General features: G+C 32.8%; 3 protein-coding genes and 1 long non-coding RNA gene across 10 annotated transcripts; 2 read left to right on the forward strand and 2 right to left on the reverse strand.

Annotated features, from left to right (window-relative positions):
- The first annotated feature begins 1,659 nt into the window (after positions 1-1,659).
- Positions 1,660-5,696, forward strand: LOC100740515 (probable chitinase 2). Its single transcript, XM_003492420.4, has 9 exons — positions 1,660-1,897; positions 3,551-3,748; positions 3,834-3,993; positions 4,066-4,162; positions 4,246-4,452; positions 4,529-4,726; positions 4,808-4,936; positions 5,021-5,185; positions 5,568-5,696. Exons 1-8 carry the CDS (start codon positions 1,834-1,836, stop codon positions 5,183-5,185), a joined length of 1,218 nt encoding a protein of 405 aa, XP_003492468.1. The 5' UTR covers positions 1,660-1,833; the 3' UTR covers positions 5,568-5,696.
- Positions 5,568-9,236, reverse strand: LOC112213519. Of its 3 annotated transcripts, none has more exons than XR_004462430.1 (5): positions 9,071-9,236; positions 7,834-8,185; positions 6,874-7,708; positions 6,555-6,771; positions 5,568-6,312 (listed from the first exon to the last, which is right to left on the reverse strand). It is a non-coding gene; the product is annotated as an uncharacterized LOC112213519 (long non-coding RNA). The 3 variants fall into 3 exon arrangements; XR_002947400.2 differs by lacking the exon at positions 9,071-9,236 and having other exon boundaries at positions 6,874-7,453; positions 7,522-7,708; positions 7,834-8,559; XR_004462429.1 differs by lacking the exon at positions 9,071-9,236 and having other exon boundaries at positions 7,834-8,563.
- Positions 9,237-10,695: 1,459 nt separating this feature from the next.
- On the forward strand, positions 10,696-15,018 carry LOC100740754 (sodium-independent sulfate anion transporter). Of its 2 annotated transcripts, XM_012390146.3 has the most exons (10): positions 10,696-10,939; positions 11,019-11,432; positions 11,550-11,704; positions 12,129-12,426; positions 12,579-12,891; positions 12,969-13,130; positions 13,199-13,339; positions 13,526-13,671; positions 13,762-13,953; positions 14,237-15,018. In XM_012390146.3, the coding sequence occupies exons 2-10, from the start codon at positions 11,298-11,300 to the stop codon at positions 14,498-14,500; spliced, it is 1,806 nt and encodes a 601-aa protein (XP_012245569.1). In that variant the 5' UTR covers positions 10,696-10,939; positions 11,019-11,297; the 3' UTR covers positions 14,501-15,018. The 2 variants fall into 2 exon arrangements, with proteins under 2 accessions (XP_012245569.1, XP_003492470.1); XM_003492422.4 differs by having other exon boundaries at positions 10,696-11,432.
- LOC100740634 (homeobox protein 2-like) lies at positions 14,736-21,009 on the reverse strand. 4 transcript variants are annotated; one of them, XM_012390144.3, is made up of 6 exons: positions 20,602-21,009; positions 20,222-20,261; positions 19,858-19,975; positions 19,078-19,518; positions 18,788-18,996; positions 14,736-18,710 (listed from the first exon to the last, which is right to left on the reverse strand). In XM_012390144.3, exons 2-6 carry the CDS (start codon positions 20,256-20,258, stop codon positions 15,847-15,849), a joined length of 3,669 nt encoding a protein of 1,222 aa, XP_012245567.1. In that variant the 5' UTR covers positions 20,259-20,261; positions 20,602-21,009; the 3' UTR covers positions 14,736-15,846. The 4 variants fall into 4 exon arrangements, with proteins under 4 accessions (XP_012245567.1, XP_012245568.1, XP_003492469.1 ...); XM_012390145.3 differs by lacking the exon at positions 20,222-20,261 and having other exon boundaries at positions 19,858-19,971; XM_003492421.4 differs by lacking the exon at positions 20,222-20,261.
- Positions 21,010-21,026: the final 17 nt, after the last annotated feature.

Here is a 21,026-nt window from a genome sequence, read left to right on the forward strand (position 1 = left end):
CCACTTTCAATAAACAGCGAACAATTCTTGAATTTCGACCTCGTGTGGTCGTAAAGAGGTTCCTTCTGATTCGGATCTACGAGAGTGAGTCGTTAACCGAACAAATAAGAAAGACCAGAAAAGAAGGAATATGTATTTCCTTGGAATGGAATTGACCATATTTCGAAGGAGATTTCTACTCAATGGACGCGATACAAGTAATAATTATTATTGGTTTGCGAATCAATCGCGATTCTGCAGATTACGGATTTGTACAACGTTTACTGTACAACTTGTAGTCTATGGATATCTATGTATTTACAGAAAATCTGAGTGCACAGAAACCGTCCTTTTTTTTATCAAAGTAAAAATAATGCGTTCTAGGTTAAGAAGACTGGAAGCTGGATGATTGCATATAATGATATAAAATAGAAAGGAAGAAAGTCAGTCCATTTCAACAGATACAATTACAAACAATTCACAAATAGATCTCCTTAACTAATATCTTTTACGAATGAAAATTTCTTCGATTCATGTGTCTCGAAACGTTATCATAACTAAACTCTATACTTCTATTCGTCGCGCCCTTTGTCTGCGACCACTATATCTGTCCTTGTCGCACAGTAGTACGATCCCTTTCTAGATGTGTGCTGCCATCTATCGGTGCCAATTAGAAACTCGAAGTAACAGAAATCACTGGCTCGGTACAGGAATATAGACGAGTACACAGCAATCCTATTCTTAGTCAATGATGTCACATTCTGAAATACCGACCTCGAAAAATTATTAAATAAAATAATATAAGTAAATAAATTAATAATTGAACTAAAAGAATACCTTGATATAATCTTATGCTAGAAAGTAGAATAGAGTTGTAAAATACATTAAATTTATGTATGACCATAGATTTATCAAAAGAAATATATTCTGCTTTGAAAATGATTTTATTACATGTTCAAGGAGTTATTTCCTTAACGCAGCTATGTTCAAAAAGTTATCATAAGAATAGATACATTTTTGGAAACGATTGGACAACTCTTTACACATCTAATAATGTGTAATATAATAAATATAATAAATATATTAATAAATATTATTAATTATATAATATTATTATTAGTTATATAATAAAATAATTCAAAGCAGAAGTTGTCTTTGTGTAAGGTATTTTCCGCTATAATTCTTTAAATATGCAAGATAAAAAGATGGTATGTCACCAGATATATAAAGAATATTCTAAAAGAAAGAAAAACAAAATTGGACTTCATATCCTCTACGCATCCTCCTACAAAAAAATAAAATAATCAAATTATATCCCGTTCCAAACATCTAACTTTTATATGAAACACTTTTTATTAAAATCATTACTTACAAAAATGAAAATATGAAAGATAAACAAATGCACATTTTATGTTTTAGTAATATGAAATTACATTTTTATTTGAAACCAATTAAACGAATCGCTAAGTATTATCGTACTGTAATCTAAGTAAGTTAGATATCTGAATTATTGTAAAAATATAAAATGCTTTCCAATGTTTCTTTTACTTCTGGGAATGACTATCTTTGGCGGAAATTGTTTTTCAATTAAATCTGCTTGTTTCCTATTTTTCTAATATTTATCCCGATATATATCCTGATATCTATCCTAATATCTATCCGGAAATTTAGTATATATATACATATGGAATACGCACAGGTACGTATTAGGCGTTTACTACACAAACATCCTACCTGCACCATTTTGCAAGTCACACGCGCGACTGCTTTTTTTCTCCGAGGACACTGTGGTCAAGTGAAAGCTATCTACCAGAAAAATAATTCGGTATAAACCGAATTTATTTGTTCTCAATAATGAAGGTGTGCGTGTTCCTGTCTCTACTTGCAATATTGCTCCTCAGTAGCAATGGTATCCTAGGTGAGTACCTATTAAATTAAAATAATTTCTTTAGCATTAATACGACAACGCATAACATAAATTTCAAAGAGTATATATTTATATCCAAAAAAGGATAGTGGGAAAATGACAAATTTATATTCCTTCAGATATCTAAAATTCTAATAAGGCATCACTCTATAGGTCCTATGATATTACAAAAGTATAATCGGTGAAGTTGCCGAATAGTTACTCCTAGACCTAGAACTAGAAATATGTTGTCAAGGTCAACATTCTTAACATCTTTTTCCTATACATATATAGTGTGGTCGGTTTTAGTTTGCGGATTATACACAAAAGTATGCTTGATGTCATATATGTACTTTGTTTCTATATTTTATACAAAATTATAAATGAGATATTGTGACCATTGCCTGCGTATGCGTGTGTGTGTCCAAATTATGGTGTATGTGATGTAGTTACACTATTATCGGTGTTACCCAAATTTTTATTATTATTTCATTAATTTTTTCATTGTTCGTACAGCACTATAAAAATATTTAAAAGAATTCTATTAAAATTTATGAGGAGGTAATACATCGACAGGTTCATTGTATCATGTCAAACATACTTTTATGTATAGCTTGAAAACTAGAAGCGGCCACCCGCTATATACACCGTATATATACTGGAAAAAGTTGTGCAGGATGATGGGAAAATTGTAAGAAACCATAGATAAAATTGACGGGATGTAAAATCCAACATATATAAGTAACGATTTTCCTGTACAAAATAGCGCTTCAGTTTTTATATTTCATACATTCATTTCGAAGTTATGCATTATTATTTCAAGTCAGAAAATTGCAATTCGCCTTTCGGGGCATTAAATGTCGACTACCATTCATTCTACAATATCAAAGATAGATAGCTAAGGTATCGCGGTATTTCATATAACATTTTCTCAATAAAAAAAAGCCAACACCATAATTTATATCTTAAAACTATTATTCTGCATTTGCTTGATAAAATAAAATAAGATAGCAGTTTGTCAGCGAAGCTACTATTTTTATCAAATTATCTATCTACAGAGATGTATGTATAGATATAAAAATTATATATCTATTTTCATTCGATTAGATTAGATTTTATTAGATTATATACATATATAGATTTATATGGATATGTATAAAATCTTTATGTATAAAGAATGTCTACATATAATCTCTATAAATGGATCTTATATAAAATCTTTAACAGAGATTATACTAATATAGAGATTAAAGATTTTATATATGATCCGGCTGTAGATTACGTTCCTATTATATGATGATACACTATGCAACAAGAAGGGAAATTGAGAATAAGTTTGACATTTTGTTTGATAGCTTATACAATGGAAACCTGACATTTCGATGAAACCTTTGTTTCACTTCATTGCTCAAAGACATATAAATAACCAAAGATAGTACCATATAATTAATGACTTATTAGAAAGTTACCTCGATGATTTAATGTTTCTCATATATATTTACATTAGATAAATAATAATCGTATTCTATCAATGAAAAGTAAATAACAAGTTCCGAACATCGTTCGAAAGATAATCTATTATACATATATACATAGGAATAAATGTTTTGCGAAAAAAAGTTGAAATAAACTTTATACTAAAGCTATGTTTCTTTTTCTATCAAGCTCAATCAGGACCTAAGCATAATAAGGTAGTAACTTGTTATGTCGCCTCCTGGGCCATTTACAGACGTAGTAATGGAAGGTTTGATATTCCTGATATTGAACCACAACTTTGCACACATCTTATATATACATTCGCCGGGCTGGACAGCACGACATGGGCCATTAAGAGCCTCGACCCTTACTTAGATGTTACCAAAGGTAAATACATATTGCAAATTACTCGACACGATTAAAGGTATACCTACATATATAAATGACATTTTCGTTCTATGTAATATTCCAGAGCATTACAAAAAAATGACCGCACTTCGTGAACAGTATCCACATTTAAACATTCTACTATCAATTGGAGGATATAACGAGGGTAGCACAAAATACTCTGATCTTGTTTCATTGCCTGTACGAAGATCTGCGTTCGTTAAGAGTGTAGTAGACTTCCTTAAGTAAGGAATCAAACATTAAGACAGTTTAATATTTATACTTTGCAGATTTGTACGATAATCTTTAATTTACAGGGCATACAATTTTACTGGTTTGGACATAAGTTGGGAGTATCCTGGATCACGCGGTGGTAGTGTACTAGACAAATTAAATTTTGTCAGTCTTCTGAAGGTAAATAACGTAGCGCAAAGTAATTTTATCGAAACTATAGTTTTGCCTGAGCCAGAAATTAATCGTATTCTTTGTTCTAATAGGAATTGAAAGAAGCATTCCAAGAGTCGAACTATCTATTAACAGCAGCTTTAGGTGTTGGCCCAAACGTCATCGATGCTGGATACGATATTCCCGAACTTTCCAAATATCTCGACTATATGCATGTAATGGCCTACGATTATCATGGATCATGGGATAGAAAAGTGCTGCCGAATTCACCATTAAGAGCTGGAGATAATCTGGATGTGGTAATGCATTTGGATAGACTACAATGAGTATCGAGTACCGTTGATGAAATACATATAGAATGAAATTTTTGTTTAGGTGGATACACTCAGTTATTACTTAAGTAGAGGTGCAGCAGCAAATAAACTAGTATTAGGCTTGCCTTCGTATGGCAGAACTTTTGTATTGATGAACGCATTAAATTCTCCTGAAGAAAGTCCAATAAATCGAACGATCGTCGGAAACGGGTTTCAGGGGCCTTACACTATCCAAGATGGTTTTATGGGATACAATGAAGTAAGTTTTACTTTTGTTAAACTAATTGGATACATTATCTATTTCTTTTTTATAAAATAATTGGAACATGTATAATTCCAGATTTGTGAAGAATTAGTGGATTATGGAAGTTCTTGGGTACGTGGCTGGGATAATAGTAGCGCTACACCTTACATCGTTGACGAGGAATTCGTTATAGCATATGATAACCCCAAGAGTTTAAAAGAAAAGGTTGATTAATATCCATTACAAATGATGATAATAAATGATAGTACTACATGCGTTACCTCTATAATGTTTTTCCAAAATTTTTAGATCGAATATGCGATGAACTTAAATTTGGCTGGTGTAATGGTTTGGAGCATCGATACCGATGACTTCAGTGGAAAATGCGCATCTTTGCAAGACTCTCTAGATCCAACAAGTGGCAGATATCCTTTACTAAGATCGATTAACGTGGCTCTATCTGAAACAAATTAGGTAATTAGTGATAAAGATAATAGTAAAGAAGACAATAACTCATCACATAATCCCCTCATAGTCTTATTTTAATAATATTCATATCTTTTGCATACTATATCTGAAACGGTTTGGCAATGACGAGTTAGTAATGAAGAGACAGTATTAAAAATTTTATAAAGATAAGATTGATGGACTGATTTTTCTCTCTTTATTCATTCGAAAATGTTCTTCTAAAGCTGTCATTATCCGTAATGGAAATATTGACTAATGGCGGATTTGACGTGACAATAAATGGGACTTTGCGTCTACGGTGACCAAAACTACAATCGCGATCGCAACCAACAAGCTTGTTTTATAATTATATATTAGTAATTGTATATCAAATAATACGATTGCCCAGGTTTCATCATGTAAAGGTACTACAAATGGAGGAGAATGGAAGGATCCACGACACCATCTATCTTACTCTTATGAACAAGCATTTAAACTGTACTTGAAACATTAATAAATAAACAAATCGTCCTCTTAATATGCGTTTGGAAAATATTCAATTTTTAGATCGTTATACAAAACACACAATAAAAGAAGATTTAAGGAAAATCGACGCGGGAAACTAATCTTAAAATAAAATTTTAAACTAATCATATGGATCTATGCGAGACACTGTTTCATACAGTGTCAAGAGAATTGTAGAATAGCTAACAGTTAAACAATGTAATATAGAAAATAAATATGAAATGTACAAGTACATGATATTTACAAAGAATGTAAATATCCAATGAAATACTAAGATCTTGATCAAATGCTACTAACTATTAATTATAAATAAGACTCAAATGCATCCTTCCTAGCTATTCTGCTACATTTTAGTACATATTAAAATTTACTATGAAATTATGCATAATATACAGGCGATGATATCTTACAATTGTAATATGAATATGTCTAATAATATAATTGTTTATCGTAACACTTCTGCACTTAACTACTATTTTTTACACTTCAAAAAGACAATGATAACATTTAAAACCTTTCTGTATAATATTTTACTCAAAATTGTTACGTATCCAGGCTCAGGAACGTATTATATTCTATCAGTACCCGGATACCATTCGAATTTTCTTGAAATTTATTTCGATATCCACCTATTCACATAAAAATACCGTAAAACACTGCAAATTGTATATTAACATATTGCAGACCAGTCGTTTTGCTACTAAATATACCCAAAGTATAGTTGAATCGATTCTGTCTAATCGACAACGACGAAAATACTAGAATTTTCGTGATCGACTTCCATCATTAGAATAAACACGAGGATTCGTGGTCCGTCCGCAATATGTTAGTAACTTTGAATTTAGAACAATTCAGATTAGAAGATTCTTACCATTTTAAAGCATTGACATGTCGATGTATGTTAAATTTTCATATTTTTCACGAATTCTCTGCAGTTGCTATTCATGCTGCCACCTTTCAACATGACAGCGCGCGAAATGATGTGATTTAAAATTTTAATTCCTATTTCTGCCACCAGGGCGCAAGTAACTCAGGTACGTATTATGTTTTATAAATACCCCGATACTGCATTTTCTCGACACTTATTTCTATACAAAATTTTATAATTCATCAAAAAGTTCATTAAATAAATAATATATCATTAATAAGATAATTAATTGAGATAATAATATTAATTTCACTTAACTTACATTATCATCGAGAGATTTCAGTGCAGGATTGATTTTAAATTCAATAATATTACTGTTACGCACAAATGTCCTGCACGTTTTATTAGATACAAAATTTTAGATTCCTAGTCAGAATTTTTTCTTATGCTCATCCCATGTTCAGGATATCTTTGTTTTTATGTCTTCTAATTATTTATAGTTTTACAAGTTAATATCTTTGTATTTTTATAAGCCTAAGAAGCCTTCAATAAGCTTATAGTCCAAAATAATTCATACAAAAATTCCATTGTAGATTTTCCATCTTCCTTCCAAAGGAATATTTGAGGATTATAGTAATTGTACTTTGTTAGCAAAATTCACATCGCTCATTTAGAATTAATTTAGCAAGTTGGGAAGCGTCCTTAAATATCTGAACTAGAAGCGGTGTTATGTACAGCGAAGGCTGAGTCACTTTTAACTCGTACATATATTTCAGATTTATTATTCTGTAAGTTACATTTATGTATTATTATTCTATCAAAGTGACCGATTTTATCTTTTAAATAATGTTAATTTTAAATATGGGGGACGAAAGTCTTTCCATTGAATTTTTACTTCATCGCTATAAAATATAGTAATAAATATAATATAAATAATACATAAAGTATAGTGAGAGACAAGAATGCTAACTTTTATTCATTTTCTGTTCTTGAACTTCTTGAGAAAAATGCGCCTTACACGCTGCATCACGTCTTTCATCGATGCTTTTATTTTGTTAGTGATCTGTTAGATGTATTGTTATTTTCTATTAATATATTCCCGATCGAAAAGAACGCATCGTCCTCATTTTTCAAAAAATATTTTGCTCCTTTCTCTTCTAAAAAAGAGACAAACAATCGGAAAAGATGTTAGAATTATAATTCGTACAAAACAAAAGAACAAAACGAAATAGACGAAGAAGAAATATTATACTCTGAAAATTAAAATGTAAATTTGACTTACAGGTACGAAGGATCTCTCTAATCTTAGAAAACCCTAGATCGCTCTCTTTTTTGTCAGCCAGTAATTTGCAATCGGGAGCCTCGATTATTTCCAGGAATGTCCCTGATTAAAGAGTGGAAAATGCCATGAAAACATGACATTTCAATTTGTACTAATCCATCCATTCAGATGATCAAATATGTTACAAATTCTCTACTTTTACAATTTTCGTATCTTTACCAGGATCTTCGTGGACTTTCGACGAGCAGGCTATGAAAATAAAATTAATTACACTAGTAATTTGAACAATTACTTTCGTTTACATGTTTAAGCTATGACGGAGCACAGATAATTTTAGAGCGTGCGAGTTTTCCTGCAAATAAAGGAAAATATAAACATAGTCTGAAGCAATGGGCAAGCAAGTAGACTGATATGAAAATTAGCGAGACAGAGAAATAAAAACTGTGGAATTTTCAAAACATATAATGAAACAATAATATGACGTATAATGTGATTATTTGACGTCTTGGAAACAGCGTTAACTCGAGTGATAAAATATTTTCTACACTTTTACCATGATTCTTGCGAACGTTTACTAAAGAGGTTGTAAAAATAAAATTATAATAATTACGGCTTTAATTTAAAAGCGAAATCAAACTAATCAAATTCAATAAATCGCAACTTAAATATTTTACCCAATTTTAAATATGATCTCAATTCATACTGTTCGCAAATATCTTGGATAATTTTAAATTCAAATTTCAGTCATTAGCAGCTGTGTGATATTTTTTAAGATATCCAAATATTATATAAATAAATAATTAATAACACAATGTAAATAAATAATTATATAAATAAATAAATCCAGATTTTTGTCTTTGGAACGAACACATTTTATATTTGTTCCAACTATTTCTTATTCAATAATAAAACAAAATTGGAAGTTTCATCGTAATAAATATGATAGTAAAAATTAACAACCAGGCAATTTATTTCTATGTTCAGATCGATATGCATCCAGTTGTCGAATACAATACTAAGAACATAATCCATAATTTTTCCTGTCTTTTTCCTTTCCAATTGTCCAATGACAATTGATTTATTGCCTACAGCTAAAAGTAGTTTTGTTCAAGCTGTCTCAACACGAGTATGCGTCTTTCAAACATATTCTAATGTGAGGCTGCAATTTCGTAATATTCACAAGTGTAGACAAAATTATTTCCTTCGCCATGACGTAAATATTAGTTGTTGTAATTACCATGTATAAATTCTTCTGCTATTTCGAGATACTCGTTTACAAGCGTCAGAAATAACATACATTCGATTCATTCCACCGGTACAAATCATTTTTCTCTTCTTATTTATTTAAACTTCGAGCTAACACTCGTTTTTGAACGTTTTTTATTTATTTATTTATATAAACTTTATACCAACATTAGTCCACGAATATATTTTATTTATTCACTTATTTATTTAAGCTTCGTACTGTTTCATGAACATTTTTAAACACCTTTTTCGATAAAACAAATTATCGTTCAATCGTTGTTTCAATTTTTAAGAATAATATAATCGATCAACATTATATATATTAAAATTGTTTGTTGCGTTACGTTTTGACTTTGGTACTATAGAAATAAATCTAAAAGTTAAAAAGTTTTCCCATAAAACATTAATAATTTCTGCTTTACTTTCGTGAATTCATCGTTATACTCGCCGCGTTAACATGCAAAACACAACGTCGTTCAAGACCACGCAACGTCCTTGTAATTACAGGCATGCATACGATGTGTCGCGCTCGATGATAAGAATTTCAACCATTCTCTCGGGACAAGAAACTCGCCGGTAAAAAAGACTCCAGTGAAAAACCAGAAGAAAAGGTTCGTGCAAAAGTGTAGCGGAACGTATCTGTTGTCGATTGACAATGTCCACTGACACATTCCGCGATAATGCGCGGAAGGAATTCCGTGCTGGAACAATCGGATGTTCACGATGGCTCGACGATAATTTCTTGTAACAATTTCATGTTTATTTCCGATTGACGTAACGATGTTTCTTACCGAAGGATAAGCTACCGTCGTATTACGCTGCAATAATTGGAGTGCCGTAATCACCATCGTTTGCGACGAATCATGGTTCTTGTATATCTTTCTTTTTTATTTTATTATCGCGTGAGACCAGGTGTAAATTAGAAATGCTATTTCGTTGCGATCCTATACATTAAAAATACAACAAAAATATAATATATTATAAATCTTAATATATAAGTAAATAAGTAAATTATAAATCTATACGAATAAAGTATAAAATTATAGGCAATACAAACAAGTGTAGAACTTAGTAGCTGTTAGAAATATAATATTCGATGGAGACTAGCGATGCTGCATCGTTGCAATTTTACATCTTACAGCTACTTACAACAAAATACTATTGATAGCCCGTATGAAAGGATCTCCATATGATACTTACATAATATCTCTTGATAAAATCAAATAAATCTGCGAATATGTTAATGTAAATGATCGAAGATGTAAATGAAGATGTAAATGATCGCATTTGAATATAAGTATGAATTATATAAAATACAGGATGTGTGCAAAAAGGGCTAGTTCAAAAAATAAAGAGAAGAGCAGATGGTTATCCGAATGGAGAACAACCAACGGGAAGCTCAAAAGAATGCTGAAAATCCGGATATAGGGCGATGGAAAAAACGCCCAACATTTGTTAGGTAAATTAGCGACAATCTGCGTTTGCCAAACCCAGTGACCATTTAGAGAAGGATCGACGCATGCGTTCGAATTCTGACGGACGTATCAGCAGTTCCAGACCACAATGGTGGGAGAATCAGGCACGTGTGAAACAGCTGGAGATTCAATCAGTGTATAGAACAGGTACAAGACGACACATCAATCGGTAGGTTCCTTCTGTCCAAGAAACGTTCCATCCATCGACATCCATTTTCTTTTTTTTTCGCATTTTATGGCGAACCACTTATGCGTTGTCAGTGACAGACAAAAGTGAAACTGAAATGAAAGAACATGCTGAACAGCGCAGTAAAATACTAAGGTGGCACATTCGTGGTAACTGAAGAAATTGGTGAATCACGTGCTTAAAGTTTAAACGTTCTCACGTGAGCACCGGTCAGGTGATCGTAAATCGTGTCCTCGCACGTCAAACCGTTTGCTATACTTACTAATTGTCACTCGAAGATCCGTTAATTGCCGGCTCATTTCGTCGACGTTGAATGGAAAGGGGGTACGCGTTCGATTAATGAGACGATGCAGCTCGCATAGCAAGAAGACACGCCGATGGAGTACGACGGAGAGTCGATCGAAGCTCAAAATCAAAGTTCTTCCTTCGCCGTGATCTGCCATTCAAATCGAGTCACCGGAGTGCATCGTGTTTTCAGGATTCCAAGTTAAAATGTGCTGAAATTGTTTGGTTCAGGTCAAAGAAAGACTGACTGAGGTGAAAAAAATTTTAGTGACATGACTGGATTCAGTTTCGAAAAGTTATTGAAGAACAGAATTCCTGTTCTGAATTGGCTACCCCTGTACAGAACAAAGGATGCATTGGGTGATCTGGTTGCGGGTTTCACGGTGGGCCTGACCCTGATACCACAGGTATTTTCCAAAGATCATGATCTTATCGTCGTGAATTAAAGTCTTATCAAAGTTTCGCGATGTCTATTTCATGATCCCATGACCGATCCGATTCGAACAAGCTTGATATAATTTCAGGCGATCGCGTACGCTGGATTGGCAGGTCTGACGCCGCAATATGGTCTTTACAGCGCGTTTGCTGGCAGTTTCGTTTACATAATTTTTGGTACCTGCCGAGAAGTTAATATTGGCCCAACTGCGTTGATCTCTTTGCTAACATACACGTACGCGAGGTAAGCTGTCCACGCATCTCGCGGAAACATTATTCCTTTAGACTTAATTTAAGATTCAAGCCTATGAATGAACCATCTCAATTGACTACCACAATGGTTGAATTTGCGTATATCATAGCAGACAATTGGAGCCATCATATAATATAATAGCGACTGAAAAGATGCTGTTATCCTTTGAAATGCAGTTATCTTACTTCGACTTCCTTTCAGCCTTAGTCTTCAGATCCTACTTTAATAATGTTGTATCTTCTTTTATCATACGAATCACGTTTAAAAATACTTGGAACTTTTGACGAATAGCCTTTCACTTGGCTCTTGTCCTTTGATCCCGGAAACGCGAGGTCCCAAATTATTTCTGTAGCTTTGGCAATCACGGTTCGTTTGTGTTCGAACGTTTAATATTTCTGCTCTTATGGTATTCCAGAGGTATTCCCGAGTACGCTATCCTCCTGTGTTTCTTGTCAGGAAGCGTTACGATAGTTCTCGGAATCCTTCGACTGGGATTTCTGGTGGAGTTTGTTTCCATGCCTGTCGTATCGGGATTCACGTCAGCCGCCAGTCTAATTATCGCCTGCAGTCAAATCAAGAGTTTACTAGGCTTGAAGATACACGGCGAAAGTTTCATCGAGATTTGGCGGGAATTGGTTAACAACATCCACCGGACCAGAATCCCTGACCTGATCTTGTCTTGCTGCTGCATTCTAATTCTATTAACCTTGAAGGTAATTCACCATGGACTTCTATTCGCTAGCAAAACGAGTTCGTGTGCGCTGTGAATACGTAAAAAAGGAAAAAAGAAGACAGAAAATCAACGAGAAAAACGAGCCAGTCATACATACTCATACAACTCCTTTTTATTTCCTTCTCGTTCCAGATACTCAAAGATGCCAAGGTCTCGAATAAAATTTTAAGCAAACTGATCTGGTTCCTTGGAACTGGTAGAAACGCCCTCGTCGTAATTCTATGCGCCGTGGCGTCGTACGTCTTCGAAAATCGCGGTGGAGCACCTTTCATTCTTACAGGTCACGTCGAGGCCGGACTACCCTCCGTTATTCCACCACCTTTCTCGGTAAACGTTGGAAATCAAACCGTAACTTTCCTCGATATGTGCAAAAATTTAGGTACCGGTATCATAATCGTTCCTTTGATCTCGATTATTGGGAATGTTGCCATCGCGAAGGCGTTTTGTAAGTTTCCAAGCGATATTTCATTTTCCGATAGCTCTCGACGCTCTTCGAAACGCTAATTATATTTTTAACAAAAGCACGAGGAAAGTCGCTCGATGCTACTCAGGAGATGTTAACTTTGGGTCTGTGCAACGTTGTTGGATCATTTTTCCATTCCATGCCGGTCACTGGTTCGTTTTCCAGAAGCGCCGTGAACGATGCTTCCGGTGTAAGGACGCCCTTGGGCGGTATCTACACAGGTAGCTATGAAACGTTCGCGATTATAAACGTTCGCGAATATGTGATGCAAATTAGGTATCCATTATAGGTATTCTAGTCATTCTTGCTCTGAGCTTATTCACGCCGTACTTCTATTACATTCCAAGAGCGACCTTAAGTTCCGTGATAGTTTGTGCGGTGATATTCATGGTCGAGGTGAAAATGATACGACCTATTTGGAAATGCAGCAGTGAGTAAAAAAAATCAGTCAAACTTAATATAAAATAACAATAATAAATAAAATTAGTAGAATTGTAACTTACAATGGGATGAAAGCTTACAGAGCTATATCAAAGTCATTCGGAGAATGTTGATAAATGTACGAATATTGTCATAAGCCATTTCAAAATATACTAATTCGGAAATGTGATTCCAGAACGAGATCTGATCCCGACTTTCACAACATTCTTCGCATGTTTATTCGCCGGTGTTGAATTGGGAATTTTAATAGGAGTGGCAATTGATCTGGCAATATTAATTTATTTCAACGCCAGGCCGACAATATATATCGAATACAGAAATGTAAGTACATAACAATGATAGACAAAGACTTGATAAAGAGATCGCTATTGTTTTAAAAATATCTCCATTTTATTTTCTTTCTCACCGCAGACTCCTACGTTAAATTACATCCTCGTGCGTCCCAGCGCCGGGCTGCTATTCCCAGCGGTGGATTACCTGAGGATATATCTGTTAGAGAACTTAGCTAATGATCATCATAAATTACTGAAAAACTTCAAGAACACGAAAATCGTCGTACTAGACTGCAAGCACATCGATAAAATTGATTTCACTGCGGCGCATGTACGTGCAATTATCTGAAATAGCGGATTACGAATTTGGCCTGGATTTTACTTCTTCGAGCCTCCTTCTCCCGTTTCTTTCACATCCTTGTTACAAAAAGATATTTTTTTCTTTTTTCTTTATCGCGTTTACAGAGAAAATAGCAGAGATTTTTATATTACGATGATAATGGAGGAAAGATATAACTCGATTGCTCAACAATCGCTCAAAGATGTAAGATCTAGGACAGATTTGAACACAATTCGTTAATTTGTTCAAATTCCTCGATTTGTAACATTTACAGGGATTAAATATGGTAGTGAGAGACTTCAAGGAACAGAATCACTTCTTGATAATGCTACGACCTTCCAAGGAAATCGTACAAAGTATCCAATCGCTCTCTAAAGAAACGATCGATGTGGTCAATACCGATGCCGAGCTCGTAGCTATTTTGAAAGAATTGAGCACGACCAAAGTAGCTAAAGAAATTGGTGCAGAGGTAATAGATATGTCGAATGGGATAACTATCAGTGCCACGAGAAGTGAACTAACGAGTACGAAGCTTTGAAACGAACTCTAAATTTAAGGCATGAAAATTAAATAGAGAAAATTGAATCTTCAACAAAATATTTGGAATTTCTACAGGCTCCTCTTTTTTTGTTCCTTTTTTGTTTTTTTAATATATATATATATAATATAATATTGAAATTGAATTGTAAGACTATCAACGATATCGTATAAAATCGCAATGAACATTAACGCATGTTTATGATGTATATATGAACCGTATGATAATTCACAAGTTTTTTTTTAACTTTTTATAAAGATATACGAATCGACCAGCAATGATATAATTCATCAGAAATTACTTTATTTTATCTATTTCAAAGAGATTCTATTGACACGTGCATTTCATAATACAGATGAAAGAATAATACTGTGGTTATAAATGCATATCAGAATATGTCAAGGGATTATAATATATTTATATATATATATATAACATCTACCAAATATGGCAAGTTTACGTTTTATTTTGTAAAAACTTGTAAGTCCTCGAAAAATAAACTATATGATATTTCTTAACAATATAAGCAATATTTAAACAAAAATATATATATATTATAAAACTCTTTGCCTCCAAATGACACAGAAAGAAACAACGAAGTAAACAAAATTATTTGCCGATATTAGGTCGTAAAAACGAAATTATTTAACACTGTAACCAATTGGAGCATAAATTATCATCGTAACGATATCACATGTACCTACTAAGGAATCGAATTCAAGAAGAAAATGAAAGAACGGAAATATTTGTAATGCGAACTAAACCCTAAATCGTCATAATACTTTCGATAGTAGGAACTTAAAAAATGTTTTGCAAATTTGCATCTAATTACACATCGTGTATCGCGCCAATTACACGACGTGAAACGTCTTGTAACAAGCGCTTGATTATTGTTTTAAAAGTACATAGAATCCAAGTAACGAGTAACATCAATGTCTAATAATCATGGTGGATATAAATATCTGAAGGAAATCTAGAAAATAGATTTGCTACTTTCACACTGTTACGTTAGGAAACAAGATGAACTATCGCGTAATATTTCCAACAAATGGCAGTATCATATAAACTTCTTTTTAAAGCTTCTCAACTTTGAAAACTATCTTCTAATAGTGCGTGACATCTAATACGATGTATGTGATATTATATCTAGATTAATTAAAAAACTGACTTGTACGATATACATACATGTACATACATATACATATATAAAGATAACGATGATACAAACAGATGAAAAATCGTAAGGTAAATGTGCAACCGCCTTTTTTGTACCGCATAACTGTAATTATCTATCGAAAACAAGAAATAAGTGTATATGCATGGTACTGTTCACTGTTTTTCTAGGCTTACTGATCCATTGTTTTGCGCATGTTACGTCCCGCGTTTAGCCTGGTTGAAAGCTCTTTTGAAGATGCATGGTAAGTCGTATTCTTTTGAAAATGAGGGATGTAATGCTGCGCGTTAACAGCGTGCATGTTGTAAGTTGCGGATTTTATATCCGACTGTATGGATGAATTTTGCATAGTGTCAGTCTTCCGCGAATAATTAATTCCGTAATACATACATTCTTTTGGTGATACCATAGGTGGTATACATTCGGAATTATTTTTCGATACGTCATCCTTCCTGTTGTTAGAGTCCTGATTAGTGTGGTACGTAGAGCAGTTCTCTGGAATTCTTTGATAACTGGTAGAATTAAAAGCGCGTGGCTCGTATTTCTGATTCACCTGCATGTGCATATTCGACGGACCATTCTTCGCAATAGGATCCATTGTAACTGCGTATGAGAACGGTACCATCAGCTGACTATCTTGAGAACAATTTTGATACTCATTTGGCACAGATGCTCGATATTGACTAGCTCTCATGTGAACATCCACAGTATTAGCCTTCATTCTGACACTGTTCGTTTTACAACTTTGCATATAATTGTCAAGTTTTACAGGGACAGAAAAGCTCGGAGCATTTTCCAGAGGTTGTATCGGCTGGAAATGTTTATATAAGTTGCTCTGCACGGACGTCGATACAGAACAATTCATAGAATCCGTCAAATTGTTCGGTGGTAATGCTTGATTTGGAAATGTGGTGCAATTGCTGTATGGTGGATTTTGGAATAATCGTGCTGGATACTGCATCATTGGATTCCAGCTTTGCATACACATTGGGGGAACGTAAAATAACGGATGTTGCAAGTAACTCGTTTGTTGGATGTTGTTGAAATCCGCGTTGCACATGTGTCTGGAATTCTGAATTGGGATGTTCAAAGAATGGGCGGGATTTATCACGTTCCCAAAAAGAAACATATCTGGAAGAGGCAAATTCCACTGATTATGCTGTGTAGTTATAGGATGATTATGAAAACCTGATGGTGGTAGAACTGACGTTTGAGTATTATGCATTAGAATATTAGAAGGGTCGGTTTGCAACATGTTTTGGTTTTCTATACTGTAAGAAGAGGTACTTGGAATTAATATATTTTGAGGGATGATTGTACTGTCAGCTGTTTTTCTTGGTACAGTTTGTGCATTATTATAATGATTTAGATAGACAGCAGGCATATTCTGATAGGGCAACCCATTTCCCATAGCGATAGCTGGATTAGAATTATTCTGTGGCAATATGCTTTGTGGTGACATATGCGATGTTTGTTCTGGTTTTTGATGTACTAAATCCATAAGATGTAAATCTCGTTCGTTATTTTGACTGCTGCTGGTTGTATTATTATATTGAGCATTATTATTATCGAAATAACTCCTATTTTGTACATTTTGGTGGTTTTCAATTTGTTGAGCATTATTTGTATGTGGTGTATTTTGTAAATCAGAATAAAATGAATTTGCTGGAGGCTTGCTTTGATGCATAGAATTATCAGAATATGATGTTACAGAATGATGTGCCATATTAAATTCCTGAACGTTATCTAAAAATTTAACTGATTTCGTTTCTGAATTACTAGTACTTGTTTTATTATTGCTATTATTATTACTAGTATCTTCTTGTTCAGTCTTCACAAATTGTACTTCAGTTTCATTACAAGAAGCCTGTGAAATCTGTGATTCTTGTGGTGTATGACATGACGTATATATACTTGTGCAATCTTTGGTACTACTTGGAAAACAATTTAATGATTTTATAGACTGTACATTATTTATAGCAGGTGAATCTAATGCATCAGTCTTTATATTACTAGCACCGTTACTTGTCTTATGTGAGTATACAGTTATCTTTGAGCCTTCAGATTGAGAACGCATCTTTGTATCTGCTGAATTAATACGATTTACTCTATAATCTTTTGTCAAATTATTATCTGTAATATTCCTTTTATGATCATCTGTTTTCATTTTCCCATTTACATCCTTGATAAATGTCTGAAATATACCGGAAGATCGCCTATAAATATTAGAATCTTTCTTAAATTTCTGATTGTATGCTTGATCATCTTTAATATTTCTTTCATTGTTGTTCTTTGCATTAGTTAAATTTGAGTAACTTCGTTTGTTTGATACTGAATTTGTCTTTATTAAACTTCTTTCATTTATATTGCATTCTGTAATACTTGAATTCTTTGTACCTTTTCCAGAAACATTCTGATTGGACTGTATACTGCTAATTTGTTTATTTACTAAAGGTTGTTGAGTTTCACACTTCTTTTTTGATACGTTCTCAGCTGAATTAGACACGTTAATACTGTTATTAAAGCCAGATGAATTATTAATATAACTATTTTCTTCTGGCTTAGTTGCATTTTTTGAATATCGTTGCTGTGACTTTATTAAAGATTTATTTCTATTATAGTGGACATTATATGATTGAGTACGCGTTACATGAATCTTATGACATTTTTTTATGTCATCTATTTCATTATTTTTTTTGTCTGATTCATTTTTACTTAGTTTTAATTTTGTTGCAACAGATTTACTTTTCTCATCTAATCCCTCTATGGATCGGCTTTTATTACCACTATCATTAAATGTAGAAAAATGTTGTTTAAAAAACTGTTGCTCCTTCACTCGTGCTCCTTTACCCATGATTAAATTTTTATTGTAACTATTGACTTTGTTATATTTATCATTAAGCTTAGGATTTGTCCCTACAGCTACCTTTTTTGAATCCATAGAAGTTGAAGTTATATTATCATTACATAAATTTAGTAAGTCATCTTTAGATTTAGAAGTCTGTTTCGAAGGAGTCCAAGATTCTTTCAAAGAGCCTGCAAGCAGAAGATATTTTTTTACTGCAAATTCCTTACAATGATATTCTAGTCAGTTTAAGAAATTTCATTCCCACCTGATTGTTTTTTAATCTTTTGATCATTCAATCTTTTAGTATTAATTTTTTGAGTTGTCTTTTGTATACTTGTCTTTGTGTCCAATGGTGACTGACTTTTAGATTTTTCATTATTATTGTTGTTATCATGACACTGCTTTGAGTTTACTTGATTATCCACATCACTGTCTGACTTTGGTAAGTTAGACATATTATGCTGACTATTATCCCTGATTACATAAATAATACAGATACAACATAGAGAAATTCACAATAAAGAAAATAAGTTCTTGAATTAATCTGTTACATACCATTTGCTATCAGCTTCATTATGTAATTTGTCAGATTTATTATTTTCCTCTTCATTAAGTCTAAATTGCTCTAATTGAACTGTAACAATATCCTCTGTCAAAGACGTATTGATCACCTCCTGTTCATCCAGTCTTTGCATTACCAACGATTGTGAATTTGGAAATAGTGTATTAGTTACATTAACATCTTTGTTCCAAACAGTCTCCATATCTTTTTGAGAAAAATCAACAATTTCTAAAGGTGACTGAGACGTATCTTTGCTTAGAGTATTATTGTTTTCATTAATATCTTTATTTAAAATAGAATCAATCTTATTTAATTCAGGACTGTTTGAAAGAGTGTTAGTTGAGACAACTTCAGTTTTTTCTTGTGTTCCTTCATTTACTTTACTTTTGAGTGTATTATTTACTGTTTCTTTTCCATCTGGAAGTGCCTTTATGCTATAATATAAAAGATGAATACAGAACATTAGGAAATACGGTTATGAATAATTTCCTAATATTTTATGTTTTCTTTGGATGTAAAAGATTTTACTATTGATTAATATCACTTGCTTACAAGGTTATAATTTTAATTGCATAACAAAGGACATCACAGTAGCAGTCAACGGTATAATTAAATGTAACATTAATAGAAAACATCCCACTTGTTTAAATATATTTTATTAAAGTTTTTACAATAAAAGGTATACTAATAACCATTAAAGTAATAATATGAAATGATATAGAAATAAAGAAAACCTAAATAAACCAAAATATATAAAATAGATATAAACGTACTGGCCTGATAACTGAGAATTACTTTTTAGCCACTGCATATTATGCATCTTGCCGATTAAGGCCATCTGCTCTGTATGAAATTTCTTTTCTAAATCTGTATCAGTGGAATCCATTCTACCTATTACAAATTTAGGTACAAAAACAAAATATAATTCTTGACAAAAAAGTAATACATTATTTTATTCAGAATTCAGATTAAAGGAATACATGCTCATAAGATTGTAAATGATATATGAATAACAAGTACGATCTCAATATTGAACGTAGGTAGTCACAATCAATAATATTGTGAAACAAAATAATGGGACGATGCAAAATATTAAAAATAAAATATATGTAGAGTAAATAGTTAAACACGTTATACCTCTAATGAATCGCCAATGGGCGATACCTTCCCGCATGTCCTACTAACACAAATTATATTCGCTAAATGAGCTAAGATCAGTAGCAAATTTGAAGTAATAAACAACAAAAAAATAATCGTTCGATATATGTTACTTCACATAAAAATTCTGAAATTATCCTACGGACGACATACAAAAAGCACGATAAAAATTACAATCACTTTGGTCAATGAATTTGTATCAAATGCATGTTATACATAATTAACGCGAACATCAAAAACAATTACAATAAATACAATTACGACGCAATTGAAATCGAATAAGTACGACATCAATCTAAATGTTAAACTTGGAAATAATGTGATGGTTACATCTACGATAATGATAATTATCCGGTTACCGTATAATTAATCTTCTGACGGCAACTAAAGCATTAAACCAGAAACTTTAGCAGCGTAAGTTTTTCTTCCACTTAATTTACAGAGATTAGGAGGAACAACCGACCACAGTAAAGGACGCCATAATACTGATGGACAGGAGGATGCGTAAATGCAAACGAAAGAAAAATTTTCAAAGTGAATAAGAAAAAAGTCTCGTTTATATAGCCCTTTCATTGTACATATTTTTTCGGTACTACGACATTCGATTATCTTAATAATAATTATCGTATATGTGAAAAATTTGTTATTTTAGAATCGTAATAAGCTTTCGAAATTCAAATAATGCCCCCCTCGAAGGACGTTTCGAAACACTGGAAATTTATTGGTTGTCACTCGATGAAACGACAAGCCTAACTTGTTCTCCCTAAATTACCGACTGCAGTAG

The sequence above is a fragment of the Bombus impatiens genome, unplaced genomic scaffold, assembly GCF_000188095.3.
Source record: "Bombus impatiens unplaced genomic scaffold, BIMP_2.2 scf_0726, whole genome shotgun sequence".
NCBI lineage: Eukaryota > Metazoa > Arthropoda > Insecta > Hymenoptera > Apidae > Bombus > Bombus impatiens.